Raw genomic sequence first — 26437 nt, 5'->3', positions numbered from 1 at the left:
GCTCAACGCGGGCCGAGCGCGGCGGCGAGGCCGGCCCCGGCCCTACCCGAGGCCGCCGTTGGGGCCCGGCGGCCCATGGGGGCGGCGCTGAGGGAGCCTGGGGCAGCGGAGGGCCTGGAGCCGCCCCCCCGGGCCGGTCTTGGCGGGGGACACCCGGTACCGTGAGCGGCGGTGTTGGAGCGGGAGGGGGGGCTGCCTGGGCTGGGAGGGGGACACCCGGCGGGAGGGGCGGCCAGGCCGCCTGGCAGCCGGCTCTGCGGAGCTGGGGCCGTGCCGTGTCACCTGGCGGGGGGACAGAGCCGGTGTTAGCGGCAACTCTTACACCCCCCCGCCCCCTTTTTTATTTGTGTTATGGGCAGCACTGATAACTGTGGCAGGTGTCACGGTTTACCGTGAGAGGCACTGGTAGCCGCTTAGGTCTCCCGTGGCCATGTCGGGCTCGGTCCCGGAGGAGCCGCAGCGCTCCACCCCGCAAGGCCCGGCTGGCGATCCCCATCCCGGGCCACTCGCTGCCGCCCCGGGCGGCTCCAGTGACCCTCCCTTCGGTGAGCACAGCCTCGGCTTGGCCACCACGGAGGTCAGCCTGGTGGAGATGACGGAGATGGAGTATACCCAGCTGCAGCACATACTTTACTCCTACACGGAGGCACAAGCTGGTGAAGGTGATGTGGAAGCCAGGCTGGGGGCTTTCTCCTTGCCTGGTAGCTGTGCTGAACCCCCTCCGTGCCAGGTGAACCCCGGGCAGGAGGGGTGTCCGTCGGCCCACTGCGGGAGCCAGCCGGTGTTCCCGGTGCCCGGCCAGGCTGGGTTACCCTCTGACAGCGCTTTGCTCAGCACCAGCCCGCATTTGGGCTATGCTGACTTCCAGGAGCTCAGGATGATGCTACTGAGTGAGTCTAACCTCCCTTCGAATGAAACGGATCAAATGCCTAACGGTAGCTCTGTAGAAGTCCCAGGGCACAGTTTAGTAAAAGTTAAATGTGGTGAAAATTCTGTTGGGCTGCATAAAGAAAACATACTTGCTGAAAATTTGGTACTGGCACCAGAGGCCAGGTCTAAAACTGCAGTCAGAGTTCGGTTGGAAGAAAGATTCAACAGCATCCAGAGAGAAAACCCCAGATGCCAAGAACCCCAAGAATCTGGAGTAACTCTTAACAAGTGTGTTGCAATTAATTTTAGTTTATGTTGTTAAACTATGTATCATCGTATAGTTCAAAACATTTTCTGAATGAAACCTAAGAACAATACTTTTTTTAATACACAAGAATGATGGGTTGGGCTTTTTAAACTGCCAATCAAACATGCCTGCAGCTCCACTGACGTCAGATTAGGCCCCTCTGTATGTTGCATAAATACTACAGCGTGTAGTCCCCAGGTTAGTTAATTACAATAATTTCTTTAATGTAAAGAAAGGTGAGAGAACTAGTTTTAACTTGCCACTTGCTAAAAGCAAAGTAAAGATTGTAATAAAATACTAAGAGCAACTGATTAGTATTACAATGTGGAGGCTTGACTACAGGGAAAACTTTGAGGAAAAATACTGTGTTACAGCCTGGCTCTGTAACTGTATTAGCGTGCTAATAAAACGTTTTATTGAGGCATAAAGCTGAATTGTTACTGCACAGAATGAAATACTTTCTCAGCTGGTTTTTGTTTTGTTTTGTCCCTGAAGTAGATAGTATGGGAATAACTGATTTCTGTTTACAGTAAGTGAAAGTGGTTTCTTGGTGATAGTTACTAGAAGTATGTGTAGCTGTAGATTTTTCTGCACTCATTTTCATGTAGTCAGTCTGTTTACTGTGTTGTGTTTTTTGATTTGTTTTGTTTTGTTTTGTTTTTTAAGTTTAGTAACATTGATTCGACAGCCATCAAAACTGATAGCTGTTCCTGTGCGTCAGCAAGAAAACAAGTGTGCTGCATTAGGGACAAGTAAGACTGCAGCTGCCAAGCCTTCTGTACAGATGACATACCCATTATTTACCATGAATGCATGTTCTGCTGCTGGAAGTGCTAATCCTTTGCAAGCACAGGTAGGTAGTGTGTTCACCACTGATTGAACTCTGCTAATTTCAAATGCTAATAATGTTACCCAAGAGGTGTAATAGAATTCTAAAGCTTTCTGTTAAAGTTGTGACTTGATTTGGATAAGGATAATCAATGATCTGTAATGCAATTTATTTATTCTTATGTTAATTTTTAACACCATACTTACTCAAATTACTTGTGTAGCCTTTTTAATAATGTGCATCCAGGCAATGATCAGTAGATCATTAGATTTCTTACTAGAAAGGTATATTTTTTCTTGAGTTTATCAGTGTGTCATCAGCTTCATCTACACAAGACAAGGAGACAGTACCATTTTCTGTGATTCTTTTTTTTTCTATAATTTTGATGAAAAAGATATTTTTTTTTCTCCCCCAGCTCACAGTAACTTATGAAACAAGAGTGATAGTGTAGGACTTGGAAATGTCAGAGGCATCCCCAAAAGATCATCAGTCTGTCAAAATCCCATGGTTGTGTGCAGAAGTAATTGGGATTTCTTCTTATACAACGCATTGAATCACAGAGATAAAACTTAACATCAAGATATCAAAATAGTCTCTTTTTTATGTATATAGTCCCCAAAGTACTTCCTTTTTGTTTTCACAGACCTCTGGAACGTCTTGCGTTGTTTTGGAAGCTGCTAAACATGAAGACCTTGGGACACCCAAGACATTCTCTTTCTGCTGTCAGGAAGCTGAATCTGCGAAACAAACAGTTGGTGTTGTGAATAAAGCTTTGCCTGAGGAAGTTTGGATTAAAGTTCGAGGTAAACCACCTACCCTCTTTTCACTTAGCTTTCTCTTGCCTTCAAAACCACATTTTTTTCTGAATTTGCATGTTTTCTAGAATGAATATGGTTTTAGTGAATCATACGAGGTGTGGTTTTTGTCTGAGATGTGCTATAGGCAGTATGGGACTAGATTTCTCCAAAAGTTCGACACCTATGAGTTTAGCTATATTTTCAAAATTTTTTAGCACTTCCAGCTTGAAGTGAGAAAACCTGAGCTTGCAAAGTACCTTTCAAAATCTGGGCCTAGAGTAAGCAACTGATTTCTTTCTACACTTATGGTCCCCAAAGTTGATATAGCAGATCCAGGCAGGATCAAACTGGAGAACATTTAAAGGACTGCCTCAAATGCTTGTCAAAGGCAGGCATGGTCTTGTTAGGTTCTCTGAGAAAGTAGAATCTAGGTGGATTTTGAAACAGCAAGCAGTGCCTTAGGGCTTCTGAAGGACGTGCATTGCTGGACAAGAGGTGATCTAGGTTGGCAGTAAAGCTTCAAAGATTATTCCACCTAAAGAAAGAAACAAAATGTATTTTCAGAGAAAGAAAATTAGTATTTTCAGTAACTAGCGGGAGGGTTACAAACGTGTTCTTTTCCTTTTTATTTTTCCAAGAAGACACCTTATGCAAGCAAACGATAAACAGAAGAAGTTGCAGCCAAATAAGCACACTGGATCCAAACATAGATCGCAAACCTCTTGGTGAAATCCAGAATATGTGTGATAGTAGCCAGAGCACTGCACCTGCCCATGGCCCTTGGCAGTCAGCACAGTCAAATTCAAGCATGCAGCTGCAAAGTGGCCCACAGAACGGAATCACGCAGCGAAGAGAAAGACATAACCGCATAGAGAGAGACAGAAGGTAGTTTCTATGGGGAGTGGCAATACAAAGGTTTTGAAGCCTAAAATACTGATACTGTAATAAATCTGTCATTATCCAGAAAAATGTAAATTCAAACATATTTTGTTTTACCAACCAGAAAAAGCAGTGCAGGTGCTGAGGTTTTGGTGTTTGTTGTGGTCATCCTTGTTTTTTTTTTTACTCTATAAACAAACAAAAAGAGATATTTCACCAGTTCTGTAAGGATCAGGTAACTTTGCTATAACATGACTAATATACAAATACAAAACTTGTAGCAAACAAAAAGAAGTCCCCAAAGTCCATGGCATGTAGGGCTTGTAGTCTTCCTTTTTTTATATTTTATTTCCTTCTCGCCCATCGGTTGACAACCTTCTCTATTTCCCTGCAGGCGCAGAATCCGGATTTGTTGTGATGAGCTGAATCTTCTGGTTCCGTTCTGTACTACTGATACTGATAAGGCAACGACTCTACAATGGACAACCGCGTTTCTGAAGTACATTCAAGAGAGGCATGGTGATTCCCTGAAACAGGTTTTAAATCTAATTTCATTCTTTCCCTTGATAAAAATGTGAAATGTTTTAAAGCTATCACAACATAGAGAAAAGTATACAGAATGCTTCTGCTTGGTGCTCTTTGTGAAGGACTGCTGTATCATTGAACCTTCCTTTAATTTTTTTTTAGCTGGTTCAGTTCAGTAGTGTGAAATCATGGGCTGTCCTTCAGTCAGGGTTTTCAAATCAGATTATTTTTTTTATTATTATTATGTTTTAGTTAGCTCAGTTCCTGAGCATTATACTATCTGCACAACAATGTAGAATTGAGGTCCTCTTCAGTCATTCCTCCCACAGTTTGCTCTGTTACATCCCACCTGTTTCACAGAGTTGTTTAATTTTCATGAACTAGCAGTTGGGGTTTGCAGCTATGTGTCCCTGCTGTCTCAGGGTGGGTGAGAGCAATAGGTTATGTGCCCTACAAGCAGCTCCCATGCTACCACTCCAGTAGTTGCAGCTCCAGAGTAATTGTGGCTCTGCTGAGTATCTTAAAAGAGAGTAGATGGAGTGTGGTCAGGAAAAGCTGCTTGGCTAGACGCTGGTATGGCCCCTCTGCACTTCCTATTAAAGGTTTGGGGTGGTTTTTTTCCAACACACTAGCAAAACAAAACCATACATCTCAAGTAAATAGCTGTATTAAACATAATCATTACTTATTTTTTGTATTTTGATTTTTAGGAATTTGAGAGTGTGTTCTGTGGTAAAACAGGCAGGAGACTAAAACCAGCAAGATCAGATTCATTTATAACGTGTCCAGTGCAGGAAAACATGCATGGCCATGGAGACCAAGTAGTCTGAACTGGCTGCCTTGACTTGCATGACAAGTGTGGCTAAAAGTGGCACAAGCTGTATTTTATTTGTTCTGTTTACATACTGAACATGAATATAAAATGTAACTTGTAAAAATAGATAAATAGAGCTTTAAAGAAAACATTCTTTACTCAAAATGGAAATGAAAGTTAACTACTGACAGTCAAAATCAGTGCTCCGTTAAAGGGGCTTTGGGACCAGAAGGTACAAGCAAATGTCATGACAGCGAAGTGTTTTTCCCCTTTAGTTATAAAAAAAAATGTGCTTTTTCTGTTTATTGTTCTGCTTTGGGGCTTTTTTATTGTTTTGGTTTGTTTTTTTTTAAAGATGATCCAGTCCAGATAGGAATAGTTGTAGCACATCAATCTGTCCTGTTATTTTAATGTCTAGATGCAAATGTACTCTTCAAGTGTAAAAAGAAATTACAAGTCACCATATTATAATGCCCATCTTTTCCATTAAAAATTTAAAGGTTTTATTGGTTAATAAGTGCATAATTTCTAAACTGTGCTGATGTTATGAAGTTTACATTTGCCATACATATTCTAACATACTTGGCCCCAAAGAATAATAGAATGGTGTTAGCATTTTTCTTTTTTTAAATACAGTACTGTTTTTAAAGTCTTATCACACAACTGTCCACAGGTTCTTGTGTTGTTATTTTAGTCCAAGTGGCATATCGTAGACAGTAGAATATTTCAATGCACAAAATATTTTCATATTTAAAGATAAATAAGATTCCTTTGTTCATAGGCTTTAGCATATAGGGCAGAAATGGAGTAGTGCGTGAGCCGGGAGAGGGTTTATTTATTTTTTTAAAACAGATGATACTAGCAGGTTTTAAAGTACCAAAGGGTCTCCCAATATAAGTACTGGTTTAAATCACGGATATGGAGAGTTTTGCAGCAGTTTATTTCTGAACAATCCTAGTAAAACCACTTCTGGAAAATGGACCTCAGCTGAGTTTGATGTGTATAATGACACTTACAACATCACAAAAAAAAGGTTAAAAAAAATCTCCTTTTATTTTTACAACAGTTCATACAGGTGTTTTTGGCTGGACTTTAGAAGAGCATCCTTCCTTATTTAGGGTTTCATTCACAATTACTGTGCAAATAGCTTAGGTACAGGTCGTGAAAATGCTGTTACTTAATTTCCTTTATTATCATATGGAAATATACAAAAATTCTCCCCTGTAAATCAAAATATATACATTACACTTTTTGCGGAATTTGATTGCAAGAAGATTACTGTTCACTACTCTCGGCAAATATTTGAGGTGCATTCTGAAAATCGATAACTGACAGCATACGTGTAAACTACAGCCTTTACTTAGGCCAGAATCTTAAGATATTAAAGTCCAGGGTATTTAAATGCCTAATTTCCACTGATGGAAGTAGCAGTTAGGTGCCTGAATACCTTAACAACATCTGTCTTACTGCACAAACCTGCGTAACTGAAGTCAGTGGGAGCAGCACCAAGGAATTCAGTTGACAAGGCTCAAACATTTATACAGAAAAGTCGTGATCTTTAGTACACAGCTGCAGCGGGGGGAGGTGATGGTAAAAAGGAACAATGCCTCCTCTTGCAGGTCTCTTGAACAAAAGGAGAAAGGGAAGGTGAGGGTGTTTAGCAATAAAAATTCTGGAAAATAATTGGAGGAGGGGAGGAGAAAATACTCATAAAGCATCTTTTTAATTAAAAGTTTTCATCTGATGCTTTCTCTTTCATAGAACTGTGTCAAAGTCTCCACTTAATGTAATAGAAGGAACATCTGTCCATTTATCACTAGGAGGATTCTGCTTGTTTTCTTACAATGCACTGTTTATTTAAATATTCAGTCACTTCTCCATTTCTTGTACTGTCGTTTTATGATTTTTTGGAAGTTGATGCTCCAACAGCTCCCATGCAGGCTGACGTGTCGCATATTCCTGGAGTTCCCTGAGCCCCAATAGCACCAGGAGTACCAGGATCCCCTGGAAGACCGGGTTCACCCTGAGCACCATCACGACCATTTTTAGTAATTCCAGGTACACCAGGTGGTCCTAAACAAGAAGGGGAAAAAAAGGTTATTTCCTTCCTTTTATTTTTTAAAATATATTTATATGTAAGTGTTACTTTTAGTGTTCTTAAAATACTTTGTCTGTACATGAGACTTGTTATGGCCTGTTGAGTACAAGGTGTTCAATAAATTTACCCTGAATCCGGAGTATGTGCGTTGGATTTTTTAGAGTGCCTTTGGCTTTGCTGGAATTACCTCGGTATAGCTGAAGATGGATGTTCAGTATTGCGCTTCCGTTACGCACGTGTCTGTTCCGACTTTTGACGACCACTGTAGAACTGGATGCCGTCTCAACACTACCTTAGTTAGTGTCTGACTCCATGAATAATAACAAGTAATTTGTACCCAGGTTTATTTGATGACATCCCTTAATAGTTTGCCCAAGGGATGCCCTGGATGTGTGAGCTCACAGCTATCCCTCCTTCCTGGCCCCCAGCGTGCTCCTTAGTGGGAGGCTGTGGCCTTCAGCTCCTTCAATTCATTGCACCTCCTTAAGTCTAATTGTAATTAAGATTCTGAGTAAAGGGAGTGGAGAGAATGACAATACAGAACATCTCCCTGACATTACAGATGAGGAGCTTCCTTTATACCTGTGTCTAATTTAAAAAATTTGCTCACAATGAAAGACATAGTTTTTTTATTGGGAAAAATAATTTCTGCTTTGAGTGGACTCAAGCTATTATTTTTATTTTTTTCCTTCAGATGCTAAAAATAATTCACAAAACACTAATTTCTGTAACAGCAAGCTATTGAAGCCTTCCGAAAAACTATAAAATATGATTCTGTCTTCTTGAGGGACAGCATTTCTGTCTTAATTAGGTAGAGAGATGCTGCCTGATTCTTTTTATTCATGTAAGTGATGAATTGCATCTACTGTTGATCTCCTTAAGTTTCGTAAGTAGGAGAAATGCTCTCAATATCTGATATGTGAAACAGCCTCTTTTTACATGCTTTGGAAAAGAAAACATCTATGGAGTAATGCAGTGATTTTACGGAAGAATAAGACAACTGAGTATAAATAATCTAGTTTTATGAAATTATATAGATGCAGAGCCTGCTTTTGGTGCCTGTAGCTTATTCACTGTACAGACATCACCACAATTAGAACAGCTGCTTTAATTGGTGGGCAAAATAAAGAATATTTTTCCATTTTTTTTAATAGGTATTCATTCCTTTGCATAAATCAATCTCTTGCGAAGAGATTCATGACTTCAGGAACTGGGATTATAGGCAGGTACAGAGCAATCACACCACTATCTCTCAAAATTATTACGCTAGGAATTTATATTGGTTTCTGGTAAAATGAAATACCGTCCCTGATTTCTCATTTGATCCAGAAACATGAGCTGAGGTTTGGAGAACTGCAGCTGGTGGTCCAGGCTGTAGCTTTCACTGCAGGCATTCATTAAGCAGAGCAACAAAGAGACACCTGTCCGTCAGGAGACGGGCAGCAGGCATCGTTCTCTTGCCATAATCTGGAGTTAGGCACCTTTAAATAAACTGATACACTACCTGTTAATTAACTAGTTAGTTACTGCGTATGAAGTACCACTGAAAAGGAAAACCACCTGACACTGGCAGCCACGTGGGAGTAGTTAAGAAGGGTCCCTACCTCCCCATCTATAGAAGCTCTGACCTTTCACAGGCCATCAGTGGAGGAAACCAGCAGCCTTTTCTCAGAAACATTTAGGACTAGAGAGGATGTACTAATTAACTTCCACTGTTCAAACTGTCTGCACCTGCTGTTACCCACAGGAAAACCACCCTACTGTAATGATTACAGGGACAAAGCGATTGTAATATCCAGCCAACAACATGCAGAGCTGTCCCTCTTAAGCCCTTACTTTAGTCGTGGTTTGTTACATTATTTGCACAGCCTTACCTTGAAGTCCTTGATCGCCGTCAGGCCCATCAATACCTTGACCAACAGGTCCTTTGTCTCCCTTCTCACCAGTGTCACCTTTAATCAGAAACAGACAATTTCAACAATGAGTTGCTACTGCAGCTGGATCCAGGGGCAGGAAACAGCGAGAGAAGCTCAGAATCCTCAGGACAGCACTAGGATCTTTGCTTGCACCGTGTCCCTAAAGATGCCCTCTGGGACTCCCATTGCTCCCCAGGGCGCGGTCTTTCCCCCTCCACTGCTGAAATTACTACAAATTTGCAGTTTATTTCTGTGGGCATAAACCAGAAGCAGGTTGGTTTAGTCCTACTCACCTCTGGGACCAGGATCGCCGAGTTCTCCTGTTGGCCCTCTGTATCCAGGGGGACCGCGAGGCCCAGGGTGCCCAACGCTTCCCACAGCGCCAGGAGGACCCGGGGGACCAGCGGGGCCAGGGCGACCCGTCATACCAGGAGACAGGGGCTTTCTCAGGTTAGCAGCTAACTGTGCGATTTGATCTGGAAAGAACAATTACAAACTGCATGTGTGACATGTTCGCCCTTTGCTCGGCTGCTTGTCGTCTGCCACCGAGCGAAGGAGCAGCTGAAAATGCCGTCGGCTGGTGAAGCAGAGTGGGATGCCCGGCCAGCTCCTGCTCCCGGCCACTGCGATGTGCTCGCTGCTTCTGGCAGAGGGAAACACTGAATCTGTCCTCTCGGCTCACCTGTGGCCTCTTTTTTTTCTTTTAACATCTCCACAGAGGGAGATACTGGGCAGAAATCTGCAACCCGTTGATCTTTCCTGTTTCCTAAACCACTTTAAAAGAGCTCAAGCTAGAAAACAATACTGAAATAATGAATCCAAACCAGTTTCCTGAAACAAGCTTTCAGAGTTGCACTTCATCCCAATGGCCGAACAGTAACTCCAACGGCAGGGGACTGCTCCTCAGGGATGGGCCGTGCTGGGGAGGGGAGCTGGGAGCTGGGGTTCAGCACGCCGGCGCACAGGGCAGGTACTCATGGGTGAGGGGGCGTGATACGTGTGTCAAAGCTGCTTTCCAGCACACTTTGTATGTTGCCACGATGAATCATTTTAAAATACTAATTTTAGAAAAATGAAAGACATCCCAGAGAACAAGATGACCTCCTGAATAATCTCCTTACGTTAAAGGTCAACATGCTTTTTCTTATTAAGACAGAAAAATAAATTTCAGGAGTCATTTTATGTTCAGGATCTACTCATCTTCAGCTAAATACGGTAACTACAGTCCGCTTTCTCTCCGTAATACTCACCATTTATCATTTCCCCACAGAGTTCTCTTATATGTTGTTCACTGGCCTCTTTGCCCTGCAATTAAGAGAAGAATCTGTCCTTACACACACCACGTTACGATAACCAGCCCTCACAGAGGCTTCAGGCCACGAAACACATTTCCAGCAGCTCAGCAAGCAGCACAGGATCCTGCCTGAAGAGCAGTGGGGTTCCTGCCCACCTTCAAAAGACGACGGCTTCGATTCAGAAACTGTCGTGCTCATGGCAGCGATCAACCTTAACGTTGGGTATTTAATCTGGGGCGTCCTTGGCCTTTCCTGAATGATGAGCCGCGGGCCCTGCGCTACGGCGGAGGGCTGGCATTTGAAGGGCTCAACAGGAGCTGTGGTTTTAAATGACCAGTTTCTAACCCTGTTCTGTAATGGGGACGGTGACTTACAGCCTGGTCCCATGGGCACAGATAATTTGTCCACCCCTGTGAGAGAGGGGTTCTCCGAGGCACGCGTTCGGGGGCACTGCAGCCCTGACACCTGCAAACTCCTCATCTCTGTGCACGGGTGGATCCAGGACACAAGACTGAGAGCTTGCAGGCACAGTTACCTACTTCTGCCTGCTCAAATGCAAGGCCTTATTTTTTGAATAGGCATCTAAAATCCATGACCTATTGATTCTCCCCCAAGACTCCCTGACCATGCCCCAGCAGCAGATAATACTTACAGGAGGCCCAGGTTTTCCCGTGATGCCAGGAATGCCCTGCTCCCCCTGATGGCCCATGGGCCCTGAGTGTCCCGGGATCCCTGGTACTCCAGCTGTCCCATTAGGGCCTTGGACACCTTTTGGACCGAGTTCTCCTCTTTTTCCTGGCTGTAATGAAGAAGAAAAAAACCCCAAACCACTTAAAACAGAAGACATGGTCCATTCTTTTCTCATGGGAATTAGTTAAGCCTTTCTTAAGATACAAATATCTTAAGGGCGAGTGTCAAAAGGACGGGGCCAGGCTCTTTTCAGTGGTGCCCAGCAACAGGACAAGGGGCAACGGGCACAAACAAACATGGGAAGCTCCATCTGAATACGAAGAAAAACTTCTGTGAGGGTGACAGAGCCCTGGCACAGGCTGCCCAGGGAGGCCGTGGCATCTTCTCTGGAGACATTCAAAACCTGCCTGGACACAGTCCTGTGCAACCTGCTGGAGGTGACCCTGCTTCAGCAGGGGGTTGGGCTAGGTGAGCTCCAGGGGTCACTTCCAACCCCCACCATTCTGTGATTCTTCAGGTTTCCCTAACTGCTCTGGCTGACCATGTACATTTCTGACATCATATGGGTGGGTTTATGTATATAGATTACGATAATAGGAGCAAAATTACCACATCTGAGTGTTTTCAGTGCCACAAAAAATTGTCATTGTCATAGATTTTATAACATGACTATGAAGAAAATATGCTTCTAGGAAATACCACCAGAACATAGTTTATGGAGATACATCATCAAAAGATGCAACAGGCATGTTTACTCCCAAATCTTTTGGGGCACGAGCCCGCAATGTCTTACACATACCTCTCCTTTTTGGCCAGGGGGACCAAAGGGACCCTGTCAGGAAGAAAAGGAAAAAAAGAAATAATGATCCATGCAGGCAATGTGCATGTAAAGCCAAACCTCCCAAGGTCCAGGAAGCCACAATGACATGTGCGTGGCATCCAATGGGCTTTTCTAGCAAAGGGGCCAGGAACGGCTATGGGATGCTGGGGACCAGGTTCAGCCCTGGCACACGGGGAGGACTCTGGCGTCAAGACTTGCCCCAGGTACCAACGCTGAACATGGGTCCCACCAACCTGGCTGCTTCTCGAGATGGACTGACCTGCCATGGGCAGAGCAGCATCAACCGCTCCAAGGAGCAAAATGACAAGCGAGTGCTGACACCCTCAGTTCTGCCAAGGCCATGCTGGCCACCCGGTGCTGCCTGGGGTCAAGAGCCGATGTACACCGTGAATACGGTGGCAGAAAGGTTTGGGCTGCTTTCTCCTTTTCGCAGCCAGCAAGGTTGGAGCTCTTGGATGGTTAATTCTGACTGACCACATTAGTTGTTGATACACGGTTCTCTAGGCCCATCTGTTACTTGAGGAGTCAATTCTACTGAATTCAAGGACACTTACCAGTTCTCCTTTGTCACCTGGGAGGCCATCTGCTCCAGCAATGCCCTGGAAGTGAGATACCAGAATTAACAGTGCACAATTATTGAGAATAAGGCTCACTCTGAGACTTGGATAACCTCAGCTCCTAAGGCACATGGGGGCACTTGTCAGCTTATACAGCTGGTCCAGCAAAATGAAGTTCTGTCTTCCCGAAGCTGAATTTACGGTAGCTGATAAATGGCACTCGTGGTGTGGGGCAGCTTGCCAAGGACTAGGTGCCCTCTGCAACAAGCTGGTACTTGGATGAAAAGCTGAACTCACACAGATGACAGCCCTGATGGGGTGCCCATGAGAGACATCCACAGGCTGGCACTGGCATTCCTCGTACAGGGAATCTAAACTGCAGGTTCCCCAGCTCTGGGTCTCACAGAAAACATGGTTTGCTATGACAACTAAATGTCCAGTGTGACTGTGTCCTCTAGGCTTCCTCAGCAGAAAGAGTCACCCCCAGAACAGCTTCATCCCACCCGTAAACAGAAGTGATCCATCAACTTGGTAAGGACCATTCCTCTCCACTTTGGGGACCGTAACATAAGTGGCTGAAGTTCTGGTGACATTAATTTTACTAGCCATGACAAGAAGCATCAATTTGCTGGTCACCTCCACAAAGCCAACCGCAGTGCCTGCAATTTGAGCATCGCTGGGAGCGACACGAATCGCTGCAACCCGCCACCACCGGCCGCACGGGCAGCACATCCCGCGCCAAATGCTCTGCAGCAGAGCTGGCTTATTACATGGCAATTACAGCAGGTAATGAACATTGTTTGTGGTGACTTGTGGCTTTACAGAGGAAGTTATTTCAAGACAAATGGAGATGAGGCTGGTCTTTCCTTCAGCAGCAAAACAGAAACCACACAGGCACTGGCAAACGTAACAAGCAACACTTGCTGGAAGCGCACTTGCCTGCCGCTAAAAACAGTCACACATTAATGCAAGTCGTACACTTGGTAAAAACTGGCTCCAAAGCTCATCGCTGAGGTTAAGCCAATTACAGAAGTTAAGCAGCAAAAAGCAAAAGATTAAATTAGTCTATTAGTGTGCCAAGCTTTGAGGCTGGGGCAAATCCTCTTCATCAGGCATATGAAGTTCAATGAAAAGCTGTGCCACTTCACTCGGGATGCACATGCTGCGAGGAGCTCATACACAGCATGCCTTTGTGCTTCCAAAATGCACAGCAAGAGCGTAGCAAGCATTTCCATATGTCTCCATTAGAACAGACTACATCTCTTCTGCCAATGCAGGAAAAACCGGACCGAAGAGGGTTTTGTTGGTGCCTGCTCCGGAATATTTTCATTTGAGGGAGGAAAAGCAGTTTGTGCTGCCAAAGGCTGTGCCTAAGGTAAGGCTTAAACGCCTCTGCTGGCTACAGCGTGGAAATTACCACTTACCTGGTTACCTTTGGGACCAGGAACACCAGTAGGACCCTGAAAATAAGTAAAAGAAAGAAGGCAAATGAGCTCAAGCTGTTATTTTCCTGTGAATTCCTGGTGCGGTCAGACGTTCCCTCACTCAGCACGGGGTTGGGAATTAGCCCCCCAGCTGCCAAGTAGGAGGGTCCAAATCTCATTTATGCTTCTTAGGAAACAAGAAGAGATGTTTAGCATCCTTGCTGGCTTTGCAGCACTCCCTACAGTCCCCAGTTTGTGCTGTAGGACAGTTCCCTGGCCCCTCACCAAGCCAGCAACAGCACAGGGCAGCTGCCAGACCAGGCAGGACCCCCCAGCTCAGGTCTGGTGGCTTCTGCCCACCATGTCCTCATCCTACCAGACCAGAGGGACTTGTTGACCTGGCTGGGCAATGCACTACTCTCCACCCGCCTGGCACAGGCTGTCTACACCAGCCTTTCTCTTACCGTCCTCCTCAATTTCCTAAATGAAACTAAAATGAACTCTGTGCTTTTAATCCTAGGTTTTCCAACCTTTTTCACAAAAGTAATCTTTCCCATCCATCCAAAAAACTCTTGTTTTGCTCCTGCCCCTCTGCTTTTCATTACTGTCATCTCACTACTGTGAGCAAAAAAGTAATTTTACAAATTCACAGATTAAAGCACAAGGTCCAGGGTGAGGCCGGTGGGCAACTGATCTCTGCCCTTCACACCTGAAGATGTGAGGAGGAGACAGAATTTACGTATGGTATAAAATGGACGAGAATATTTTTGTACTGTAAAGGCAAAAATCAGGATGTTCTTTCAAGGCTTTATTAGATGGTCAGTTTTCCTGGAGATTTAGGGTTAGGTGCTCCTGACTTGGAGATTCATAGAACATCACGGCCAAGGGAACAGAATGTATTTAGATGGTGAGCTGATTCAGGCAACTTGAAAAATCCTTCCAATTTTATCTACCGGGCATTCACAGAGAGGACATGAGACATTTTCAGCCCTCTTTGTGGCTCTGGGTCCATATAACAGAGCCAATGAGGAGTTCAGGAGAACCCAGGATCTTTTTCTCTACTGCAAAATCTACATGGAAAATTCAACCATTCTACCCTGCAAACAGGATGTCTACAGCACATTCATCAATCTGGCGCCTGCAAACTGATCTTATTTTTTATAACTAGATCTAGAGATGGCTCAGCAGAACAGAGTCTTCAAGGAGGACAAACACATAACAAGGGCATAGCATTTTGCTCAGATCAAGCACTAAGTTAAAAAAGAGGGGGGATTTCTACTAAAGAGAAAATAATTCTCAGCAAAACAGACAACAATGTGGAAATGCAAAAATGGCCACAGCTATTTATAACTCCCATATGATGTTTGCCAATGGCAAAGGTGATATATTCTTTTCTGAATACCATCATCTAGATTTATACCTCTGACTTTGCCGAATCCCAAGGCTCCATGAAAGTTTATGGCAATAAAACACAGGTTAGTCACCAAAGACCATGTTCTGCGAGGAACATTCCCTTAAACAAAAGCTTAGCCCAAAGGAGTTTGGTTCAAAACTAATTTCCGAGCAGCAGGAACCAGTGACTCACATTTGTGTCACCCTATCAGTTAAACACATCGAACGTTGTTGGCCAAGCATCTAGTGATGCCAGTGTGGAGCTGAGAGAGATGTTGCCCCAGATGGCTGCTGGCATCCAGAATCCTCAGGAATTTGATCATAATAAAAATCCTTAGAAAAAATATTTGCCTGTTGCTACCTCAGTCAGCAATACCAGTCAAATCCTTCCCCTCCCCAATATCCCACTCCAACAAGATGGTTTATAGCATCTTAATGCTATTTTGTATCTCATGATCAAATGCACTAAACCTTTTGTATTTTTTATGCCAGCAAAAACACTCACTGATATGCTGGTTTATATTCCTGGCCACAGTCGGTCCAAGGACCGTGAAAAAGCCTATCAGTACCTGCTAACTCAGGCTTGCAGGAATTACTTTTTTTTTTTTTCAAAGAATAAAAAAACCCCACAATTGATTTCAGGAGAGTGTGATGGGCTAGCTGCGGCTGTGTAATTCCATCCACCCTGTATTTGCAGATCTCTCTATACACACCAGGACCAGCAGGCTGGGTTGGCAGTAAAGCAAACCCAGGGCAGTGCCTGCTGCGCTTTGCCCACCCCCAGCAGCAAAGGCTGGTTTGTTTAAGCTATAAAGACACGGTCTGATGTTTTAGGGTCTTCCCAGCCCAAATCTTGTGCCCGGCAATAAGCGTGGAAATGGGCCTTGCTGGTTGCTGGTGGAGCCCTCGCTGCTCCCAGCACAGAGGTGGCCTGGGGGCACACGTGGCTGTCACCGACACCAGTGGCACTGGGCGGGCAGGGGAGGTTACACCGAGCACCAGTTGCATTCGTGGAGGTGGAAAGTCTCCAGCATCACCCACACCTGCCAGCATGCTGTCCTGGGGAAAGCTGTTAATGAGCTGGGGTGTTAAGAAACAATAAACAATTACATCTTTAGAGTAACTACACTTAACTTCAGAGCCAGAAATAAAACCTAGGTGCCTTTTTTTTTTTTTTTTCTTTAAGCATATTTTCCCTCCCTCTGCTCTCTGGAGACCAGGCTGCTCTGTGCAGGGGCCTCCTCCCCTCTGCACGTACATTTTTCACCGCAGCGAAGCCCTACACACAGTCAGAACCCTGCAGCTCCACAATAACCCTCCTGTTCCACACTCCCAGGCTCACAGTCCCTCCAAGAGGCTTTTTTAGACCTGCCTGGAGCCAACACAGAAGGGCCATTGTGAGACTCCCGCGGTGCCACTGTGATTGCTTACACAGAAACGTCACCTTAAAGCTGGAGCCGAGGCAGGAGCGAACACACGGCTACTGTTCCCCTGCAAATGCCCTTCACTTTGCCCTGCTGGCTTCCTTTAAATGAGAATGAATTCATTTAAATAAAAAGTCACCTTTATTCTGAGGTGTGGGGCCCGAGTCTGCTGCTGTTCAGAAAGAAAATCACCGAGCAAACTGCAATTTAAAAAAAACCCAGAAAACGTAATCAAGTGTCTGAGTAACAAAAATGTGTGGCACAGCTCTGCTGGGCTCATGGGGGGAACGCTTGGGGGAAATCAGCATAGAGAGCAGAGAAAAAGCCCCAAAGGATTGTCTGGTCTGGCTAGGACAGGTTCCCAAAGTCTCTTCTAAACGATCCACCCTGTCTAGAAATAGTGGAAGTTCCTGCATGGAAGCAGAAACAAGGAGAGGAACAGAAGAGGTGGGATGCACAAATCCTGCTCCCCACCTAGGGTCCGTCTTGGGCACCAGCAGCCTCAGAGGAGGGACTGGGACCCCAGTGCGTGTTTGCTGGGGTGACATCAGCTCCCCCGTGCTCAGGGCCCCCCTACGCCCTGATTTCCTATCTCCCAAGCAGGAATTAGTTACAGATGTCTCCTTACCCTGTCACCCAACTCTCCACGAAGTCCAGTCGGACCAGGAAGGCCGGGTTCGCCACTGGCACCTTTGGGACCCTGTTAGGAAAACAAAAACCAGAAGCTACAGCTTCGGCACCAGGAAAGCCTGCGTGTCCTGACGTGCCCAAGGCTCACCAACCTCCGTGACATGTTCTAAAAGGTCATTTGCCTTCGGTCTCCTCTCTGCTGTTCCCCCAGGACCTCGGGGCCGCTCGCTGGCACCCCCGGCGCTGGCTGGCACAGCTCGCTCTGGTCCCTGCCCCCATCACAGCCCAGCTCAGCCCCTGCCGAAGCGCTGGGAATCCCACCTGTGACTCCCGATGGAGCGATGCTCCCAGAAGGTAGCACCAGTTTTTGCAGCCAGTTTCACTGGGGAGTGGGGAGCAGCTGTGAATGCTCCATGGGGGGGGGAGGAATGCGAGTCCCCAGTGCGGCAGAAGGGAGGAGGGAGCTCGCTGAAGACAAACAGGCTGGGAGCACCCAGGTGGAGGAGAAATTAAGGTGTTTATGTAGGTCAAACTGCAATCTTTCTTTTGCAAACAAACACTAAATATGAATGGTTCCAGCAAGCAGCTTATCTGGCCTCGTGCTCCTTCTACTGCCCTGTTTTAATAGAGGCATCAAACCGGTCCTGGCAAACGGGAAGATGTTTCTTCCCATCACTTGTTGCCATCAGGCTATTGCCTTGCCCGAGGTTTGCAGTTTGGCGGTGGCCCGCCGAAACACAGTGCACGTGGAATTACCCTTGTCAGCACACCAACCTGGAAACCTCTGACACCGGGGGCTCCCATCGGGCCTTGAAGACCAAGTGGCCCCTGAAAAAAGAAAGATGAGTTTAGGAAAGGAGAAAATTCAGGGCCAGGTAGGTCACTTGTGTCATTAAATCGGTTCACTTGAACAGAAAGAGCTCATGCAGTTCTGTACTGCAGCGCACTTTGCCCAGCAGCATTGCTGATGAATGCGATGAGCCACTGTAAAGCGCTGCTTGGTGTTTACTGAGCTGTGTTAATATTAACAGGAATGCTTATTTGTATATATTAATGCCTGAGAACATACCATACTCATGAGTGGGAAAGATCAACAACAGCAAAAAGTGGTAGCATGACAGAGCATAGACACTATACATTAAAGGGGATCTGCTATCCCATTATTATGCTTTTAATTGATCCAGTTCTGCAGGAAAATATTGTAAAATGGGTGCTGCACACACTTGGAAATGAAAAATGGCAACTGCATCCACTTCCTTGGACATGCTTGGTACCAGCAATGTAGAAGGCAGAGGTATCTACACTACTAGCACAGGTGGGTTTAAGAGCCTGGCTCGCTAGACAGAACACGAACATCACCATTAGGAGTCTCTATTGCTTCCTACTGAGAAAAATCACATAAGCGATAAAGATCTTAGGTGAAAAAAAATACCCTAAGTAATTTAGGCATCTAAATCCCGTTTTGTGAAGTGTCTTCTTGAAACAGATGCCTTAGGCAAACTTCTGTCACAAGGCAGGACTTCAGCTTTGCCTCCTTTCACAGCTGTCTCTGCTGGGCACAAGGTTAAGGGACACAAACAAACTGCAACCTGAGCGGATCCCTCGGCACGGACTGTCCACCTTGCCCAAGGAACCAGCTGCCCACTGGATCACACTGCCCTGTGCCCTCTGTTAAAATGGCATCTGTATTTTTTCCTTAAGTATTGTTTAGCCCTACAAAATTCTCCCTGTTATCTGAGTATCCACTGTCTCCTGATTTTTTTGGGCTGTCATGAAGAGGAATGATGGGTGACGCTGTACGATCTGAACCATGTGCCCTTATCCCTGCCTGGCTCTCAGGATCAGCACGGCCGTATCTGTGCAGACACCAGTGGCTGCCCAGACGAAGGAGCTGATCTGCTGAGATCCAGCAGCATCCTTTGGGCTAGAGAACTAACTGCTCAGGTGTCTTTGTGGCTACTGTTTCCACTTCTGTTCTCTGCTTGTCATTCAGTAAGTAACTTCTGAGAGTCGTAAGTAAAGAACTCTAGGAAAGTGAAGTTAAAACTCATCAAAAGTGCTGCTGCTGTGCTGCGGCCTTTAAAAGTGGTGGGACCTGACAGAGCCAGACAGCCTCTGGATGGGAAGAAGCCCTTGCTAGGCTACGCTAAATAAAGCCGAATTGTTCTGAGCCAAACAGCCTCAACACTAGACAAATCCCACAGCTCTCTTAGAATAGCCTAGGCTTAACTATACTTCATATAAATTAAGACATATCACAAATCAGAAATTAGAAACCCAGGTTAGAAAGAAATGTGGGTTCAGCTGCTATTACACCCCCGTCAGAAGTCCGCAGCAATGCAATCAGCTCAACCACATTTGATTTTTGGCTGTAATAATACGATACCTTTTGTGAGGCCAGCTGTTTGGATGAAAAATTGCAGACTTAAAAGCAAATATTATTAATTTAGTTTATTTCTAAGGCTGATTTCCCTCTCCTTGGAAGTTTAAAGAGCAGCTGCTCACAAACAATAAATCATCACACAGTTCAATTTCTTCCAAGTGGCACATACCAGAAATCATGTTAGACTTGCTGTAGGCTTCTGGATTTCCAAATGAGATTAAAAGGGGAAAAAAAAAGAAAAGAAAAAAAGCCCAACAAAGCGACTGGAAGGTCATACCCAGCCACAACGGCAGCACTAGCTGAGGAGTGACAAAATAAAAGGTAGCCTAGCATTTTTAGTAGTGTGAACAAAATCAGGGTTTTATCATCCTGATATCATTTATTATCTATTATTATCTATTAGCTATTTAGCAAGGGCACATCAGGTAGCCATGTAGTTATCTTCAGGTTTGCATTGCAACTCCAGTTTGTTTCTCAGGCTCCAAGGTGATGCAGGGAATTCAAGGAAAGCAGGAGCAAGATGCTCCACTGAGGACCTCAGCGGCTTCTAGCCCAGAAATTTCAAAAAAGTCATCAGTTCACAGAGAAAAAGCGAAACCCTGTTGGGGCTCGGTGTCCTGGGGGCTCACACCTACAAGCTCCCAGCCAGATCATGCTCTGCAGCACTGGGTGGGAGAAGGAAACGTGTTGACCGATTCCCCACCTGGCAACTGGCCTGGTGTGGCACCGCACGGTCGTGAGCTTCAGGGCAGCCGGGACTCTCGAGCAGCTGGAAAAAGCACGCAGCTACGTGCCGGAAAGGCAAGAGATTCCCAACAGGACTACCAGCTTTCCAAGCCCCTGTCGTTCACCAGCAGAACGCGCAGGCTCTTCCCGTTTTGTTGCTTGTTCGGCTTCAGGTTTGGCAATGAACATCTACTGCTCCAAGGAAAGCGATCCAGGAATGGGAAGGGTTTCATGGGTGGGTGGGGGCAAGTGCACATAGCAATGGCTTAAAAGGAGTTTTGCTTCATTAATGACTCGCATTCAGCACCAGCTGCACCTTATTATTACTGTCTAATGAGGGAACTGCTGACTGCCCAGTCTCTCCTGTCCGACGGCAGCAGCCCCACGAGCCGCTTGGACAGCAGCAGCTTGCTTGGCCAAAGTGGGAGGAAGAGTCCCATTGCACTCGCATGGAGCTGTCAGTGAAAGCAGGAGCCGACACACTTAGAGCAGAGGCCAAAACTCCCCCAAGATAACACCAAGACAGAATGTGGCCTTTTACTTTAGCCGGAGAGTAATTCCCACGCACTGAACTCTGGTTTGGTATCTACTTGATCTACAAGCAGCGCTGTACTTACAGTTGCTCCTCTGGGTCCTGGCAGACCTCTCTCACCAGGAACACCAACATCGCCCTGCGAATAACACGAAAGTCAGCGATGCCATTTAGGAGCCACACATCCATCCTTCCCGCCCCACTGCAGAGCCAGAACGCATTCCTGGATCCTGGCCTATTTCGATCCCTGCCCCATTGGCCCATCCGCTAGGTCGCACCGCCTGCCTTGGTGGGCTTTGACCTCTGCTGCAGTGTCATATCTGTGCATGGAGGTGTCCACCCCGTCCGGCTTGCATCGTGCTCGCTGGGAAGCTCCGCGCAGGCAGGGGGCTGCCCGGGAGCGCTCCTCACGCTGGGCTCGCACGTGTTGCAGGCAGCACAGCACCCACCTACCGCGTTGCTGAAAGCTGTGTTTGTGCTGGGCAGCAGCACCCCAGCTCCAGCCTCGCAGTTTGGTTTAAAACACACTCAGCAGAGCTCATGATAAGTGCAAATAACGAGGATACGTACAGGGATGCCTGGCTCTCCAGAGGGACCTGCCTCTCCCATCTCTCCAGGAGCGCCCTGCAGATCAGAAAGCAAACACTCTGTTAGGGCACAACTCCAGAGTCATCTCTGTCCTACCTAGAGCAACAAATGGAGGAAGGAGTTAAAACCTGGATCAGGAAATAAAAGCAGTTTTAAACTTTCACAGTTTTAAGACCAAGATGACAAAACTCTCAACAATGGACATTTAAAGAACAGGGGAGCTGTAAATCCTGCCCTGGGACCAGTGACAAGGGAGGGCTGCCAGCCACAGGGCAGTGCCACCACATCCCTTCTCAGACTGGACCAGTGGGACAGGGATGCTCCTTGGAGGCATGCTCAGGACACCCCATGTCATTCGTTCCTGCATCACCTCCATGCCAGGAGAAACACCTTCCTGCAGCATGTTCTCATGCATGAGGGTTAGCAAGAATATCAATGCAGGTGCAGAGGGGGAAATTCAGAAATGAAAGGGAAGGACAGAACACAAGCTGCTTTCCAGAACAGCTTTGCCCTGGGTGGCTTTGGTCTGAGAATTCCTTCTGTCTCACAGATAGATGCCAGTCTAAAGCTCTGCAGAAGCTTTTCTCCTGAGGTGGGGGGGAAGTCTCCAAAAGGCAAGATGAGATCACCCTACTCCTGCTGGCAGATGCTCAGCCTTTTGATTCCCAAAGATGAAGCCTGTCTTGGGACTTTGACAGAAGGGTGAACGCTTCCTTCTGAGTTTTACAAAACCACTGATGACTCTTCTGCGTATCTGCTCTGTCTTCACCGAACCAGGTGCAAAAGCTGCCTCAGCAAGATCAGGGTCATCTCAGTTTCACCTAATGCTGCTCCCCCCTGTCAGGGGTGCTCAGCCCCAGCAGAAATGCCGCCACCATCACTTTGGGGTAAGTCTTCCCAGGGTCTATTTGTGGGCACTAACCCCCCAAAGCTGACAAGCCTTGCTGTGACAAGTTTAGTAGTTTCCCCACCAGAACTCATCATCAGGGAGATTCACTTACTGGTTCACCCTTTGAGCCTTTAATACCTGCTCTTCCAGGCAGTCCCTGAAAAGAAAAGAAAATATTAAAGCAATATCAGAAGGAGTTATTAAATTTGTTATTCTGGTCTGATTTGACATACAAGGAGCAACATTTGCTCGAAGCAATGGAGGATTTACATTTCTGCAGCTTTCACCATAAAAGTTATAGCTTCAATGTCTCTCTTGCTGGCTGCCCTAGGAGCTCTACGTATGCTAACCCTTGACAGAGCAAGGGGGAGGAATAGGCGAATAGAGCAACAGCAGCAACATTTTGCACAGCAGAAACCTCTCTCCAGGAGTGTTCAAAATAGTCTGTAAGACTGGAAGAAAGGAATACTTCACCTCTATTTAAACAGTTTGCAGATGGGAGAGATGAACTATTTTGCCAATGAACACTAGTAAGCCAGGGACAGAGCTCAGGATATGGTATCCCAGATCTTACCTCCCTGCATAAGGGATGCACGTCACTGGGATGTGAAAAAGAAAATCCCCCTCAAATTTAGATTTTAAACGGAGCCAGAGAGGCCAAAGGCCAGGGTATTGCTATGTTAGTATATGGCAGTACTTCAGATGTTTTCTGTTCTGCCTTGTACGCTGCTCCCCTGCCTGTACGGTGGGACAGGTGCATTTCCTCTTGGCTTAAATGGGGCCCCTTGTGCAACCATGACCAAAGGAAGGTCCCCTCTCCCCAGGAAGGATCCCCGTCCGCCGGCCAAGCCGCTGTAACGCACCGAAGGTGGCAGGTCCTGCTGCTATACTCACAGGAAGACCGTTTGGCCCCTTCTCTCCCGGAGCACCCATGCGAGCTGCATCACCCTGTGGATATCAAGAGATTAGGAGGGACCCTCCAGTACTGGAAAATGGTCTGGCACAGGCAGGGGACATGTTCCCAAACGGGCATTTGTAATCTTCTCCCTCCCCTTATGTGCAGAGCCAAGAGCCTGTTGCGCCTAGAGCAGGTGGGTGCCCGCTAGATGTGGGGTGCCCAGAGCTCCCAGGGGTCTCCCTCCTCCCCTTGCAGCTCCCAGCCTTCCGTGGTGGCACATGGTCCACGCTCCTGTGGGATCATCGTTCAAAAACCTGGCAACAAGCACCTGAGAGCACTTTGTCTACAGGCAATTAAAATAAACAGATGTCTCTGTCAGCAGCTCTGAAAAGGCATCTCCGAAGGCCTGGAGTTAGCCGACAGGAACCACTAAACGTAGGGGCACAGCTGAGTTTAGATCATATGTGCATCTTCTTTCTTTAGGGAATTTCCTTGGGATTAATTAATAGCAGCAACTTCGCTTTTCTTCGCTAGTTACACTGTTGGAAAACTTTTTAGAAGCAAAAGCTTTCCAGCCGTGCTCTTTCTTGACAAGTTATCAGTAGCTTTGCAAGACACACGGGACAGTAACAGAAATCTTCCCTGCGGTGTTTAAGTAGGACTTTACAAACCTTCTCACCATCGAGTCCAGGAGCTCCATCCCGTCCATCCTTGCCAGGCATGCCCTGCAACCGTGCACAACACAGGTTAAGGTTATCAGGAGACTCTGTGACTTACAAAATACATTCACATCAAAGAACCTTTTGGCAATTAGGTCCAGCTCCAGTTGTACTGGGGAGATTTTTTCATTAACAGCAGTACGAGGAGGGTTTAATCCAACTGGGATTACAGAGGCCCAAAGAGCAGAAGTGTGACAGCAAAGACTGTAAAATGCAAGTTTTTTCCTATCGTGTTTTACCCCACCATCTGCAAGCAAGACAACAGTGAGACTTGCATCCTATTTAATTGACTTACAGGTTCTCCTATGAGTCCACGAGCCCCTGGGTTTCCTTTGGGTCCAGGTCTACCCTAGAAATCAACAATAAATCCTGCGTTATCCAGGACACAGCCCTTAAGAACAATCAGTCAACAAAGATAATACTCAGACTCTGTAGGGACATTTCAGTCAGTTTGTGCTGGCTCCTGTCCTGTTCCTGTAGGTATGGTGGTTCTTTTAGGACAACACCAAAAAAATGGCCCAACGCTGGCTGCAGCACCTGGGCAAGGTCTTGATCATTTCAAAGGATGGAGATGTCAGATCTGACCCCCGCGCTCCAGGCTGTAAGCAGCACTTAGGCACCTTATTACTTCAGCATCTTTAATAAGATTTAAACATCCCACTTTTGAGAATACTTTCATCCCTTTCAAATAAACCAAGGGGTTTATTTGTCCATTCTGCCCAGCACAAGCCACAATAAGCCTGTGAAACAGACCCCTTTGCATGTCACATCCAAACCTGGAGCAGACTGGTGTTCCACTGCACTTACAGTGTCGCCTTTGGGCCCTCTGAAGCCTTGAGGTCCTTTGCTTCCTTGGTCTCCCTGTGACAGAGGAGGAAAAGCCATTAAGCATTTTCATCGCGCAGTGACAAAGACTGATGTTTTGAGGGTGTAAATGATGTCTTTTTACGCTGTTTGCAGGTGTTAGCAGAGGTAGGAGCATCCACACTGCCCCAGCGCAGCTGTACGCTCTCAGTTACGCTCCATAACTCCTGACAGACGAATTTCAGCAGGAACCTTCCCAACAATCCCCCAGGGCAGAGACCATCTTCCCCTTCATTTAATGAAGGATTTTCTTTACCCAGAAACAGAGTGGGAGAAAAACTTCAGTATTTACTGTCTAGATTCTGCTTGGTGTAATTAAATGTTTTGGTGGACGGTAAGCACCTAATCTTATTTTAGTCTGGATGAATTTCTTCTACAATTGCAAAGAGCAGGGAGGTCCCCAGAGGGTGGTGCTGCCGCAGGGTCAGTGCAGACTGTGGCGTACTGGCTGCTCTGGGCAGGGGAAGGTGCAGCTGGTGCCACGTTATCCACACTAAGGAGAGACCGGGCGGCAGGTCAGTGGAAAATGCTGTTGGAGAGGCTGTAATGCTGCAGGTGCAGCTCAGCTCTCGTATTTAGGCACAGTAAGGAGGGTACAGGAGTCTGCCCACAGGTGCAGGTTCAGTGTTCTGTGCTTTGCCCCCAAGCTCTGCAAAAGGTCGAGGCGTGCATCTTTACCAGACAACTATTTCTGCTTGTAGCAAAAGTCCTTGTGAGCTGTGGGCACTTGGGAATAGATCAGGCTCCAAGGGCATAAGCTCAGGATAGCGCTTACTGGCTCTTCCTCAAAACTCTCCTTCCCAAGAACAACACAGACACCCCTCAAGTGCTCGCCCACAGCTGCTGATGCTCAGGGAAAAGCGGTGAGGAACAGAGAGCAGGAGAAATACGGTGAACTTATTCTGGCATGGGGCACGGCCAAGGGAAAGACATCGTGAGATCTTGGTCAGGCGAAATAACATCGCTCTAACTGGAGGAAAAAAGGCAAAGGGAATAATCTGATGGAGACGGTCAGCACGCTCCTGTTCAGGGGCAGCAGAGGTTAGTGCAGGAGGAATAAACTTTAGGCTTTGGTTGTGGAAGGCAAGACCATCGAGGTGCTGAGACACAGATACATACAGCTTTCCCTGGAGGTCCTGGGATTCCAGGCGACCCTCTGAAACCAATGTCACCCTGCAAAGAATAACACATCATTGTAATGCTGTGGCTGGCAGAGGGTGAAGTACCAGTATCCCCAGCTTACACTGCAATCTAAGGAAACACAAAAGCCCTGGAAAGACACTCCCCTATTTCTTGCTAGCTTGCAATCCAGTCTTGCAAAAGATCCCCCTCTGAACAAGCAGGTTTTTGCTCTGGATCTCCCCACCATTATCTGTATGATACACCGATATCATTCATGGCCTTGCTATCTTGATGACACACTCATGCCTAAATAAATGCATGACACTATCAAATTCAAAACCATTCAGCCTCTAGGCTGATGGTCAAGGGACCTTGGCAAAAGTCCAAAGCCACGACGAGCTAGGGACTGGCCCTGTTCTCACTGAGGA

General features: G+C 46.4%; 3 protein-coding genes across 9 annotated transcripts in view; 1 reads left to right on the top strand and 2 right to left on the bottom strand.

Moving 5' to 3' along the window:
- OGFR (opioid growth factor receptor) overlaps positions 1 to 26437 on the bottom strand; it is a 102044-nt gene that overhangs the window by 41954 nt on the left and 33653 nt on the right. The gene's annotated exons all lie outside the window — the stretch shown is intronic.
- TCFL5 (transcription factor like 5) lies at positions 215 to 5915 on the top strand. Of its 2 annotated transcripts, none has more exons than XM_005445019.3 (6): positions 215 to 1158; positions 1844 to 2030; positions 2650 to 2809; positions 3445 to 3688; positions 4077 to 4218; positions 4918 to 5915. In XM_005445019.3, the coding sequence occupies exons 1-6, from the start codon at positions 431 to 433 to the stop codon at positions 5035 to 5037; spliced, it is 1581 nt and encodes a 526-aa protein (XP_005445076.2). In that variant the 5' UTR covers positions 215 to 430; the 3' UTR covers positions 5038 to 5915. The 2 variants fall into 2 exon arrangements, with proteins under 2 accessions (XP_005445076.2, XP_027669401.2); XM_027813600.2 differs by having other exon boundaries at positions 3442 to 3688.
- COL9A3 (collagen type IX alpha 3 chain) overlaps positions 6056 to 26437 on the bottom strand; it is a 41077-nt gene continuing 20695 nt past the window's right edge. For all 6 annotated transcript variants that reach the window (XM_055722110.1, XM_055722107.1, XM_055722105.1 and 3 more), the window contains 18 exons: positions 26007 to 26060; positions 24831 to 24884; positions 24319 to 24372; positions 23976 to 24029; positions 23301 to 23354; positions 22519 to 22563; positions 21500 to 21553; positions 21015 to 21068; positions 18063 to 18116; positions 17287 to 17358; positions 13843 to 13878; positions 12416 to 12460; positions 11820 to 11852; positions 10983 to 11129; positions 10286 to 10340; positions 9329 to 9511; positions 8994 to 9071; positions 6056 to 7094 (listed from right to left, as the gene is read on the bottom strand). In XM_055722110.1, coding sequence (XP_055578085.1) covers positions 6919 to 7094; positions 8994 to 9071; positions 9329 to 9511; positions 10286 to 10340; positions 10983 to 11129; positions 11820 to 11852; positions 12416 to 12460; positions 13843 to 13878; positions 17287 to 17358; positions 18063 to 18116; positions 21015 to 21068; positions 21500 to 21553; positions 22519 to 22563; positions 23301 to 23354; positions 23976 to 24029; positions 24319 to 24372; positions 24831 to 24884; positions 26007 to 26060 — 1302 coding nt within the window. In that variant the 3' untranslated portion in view covers positions 6056 to 6918. The remainder of the gene's footprint in view (positions 7095 to 8993; positions 9072 to 9328; positions 9512 to 10285; positions 10341 to 10982; positions 11130 to 11819; positions 11853 to 12415; positions 12461 to 13842; positions 13879 to 17286; positions 17359 to 18062; positions 18117 to 21014; positions 21069 to 21499; positions 21554 to 22518; positions 22564 to 23300; positions 23355 to 23975; positions 24030 to 24318; positions 24373 to 24830; positions 24885 to 26006; positions 26061 to 26437) is intronic.

This window comes from Falco cherrug, chromosome 10, assembly GCF_023634085.1.
Source record: "Falco cherrug isolate bFalChe1 chromosome 10, bFalChe1.pri, whole genome shotgun sequence".
Lineage (NCBI taxonomy): Eukaryota > Metazoa > Chordata > Aves > Falconiformes > Falconidae > Falco > Falco cherrug.
Note: the sequence above shows the minus strand (reverse complement) of the source record. Positions and strands in the feature narration are given on the sequence as shown.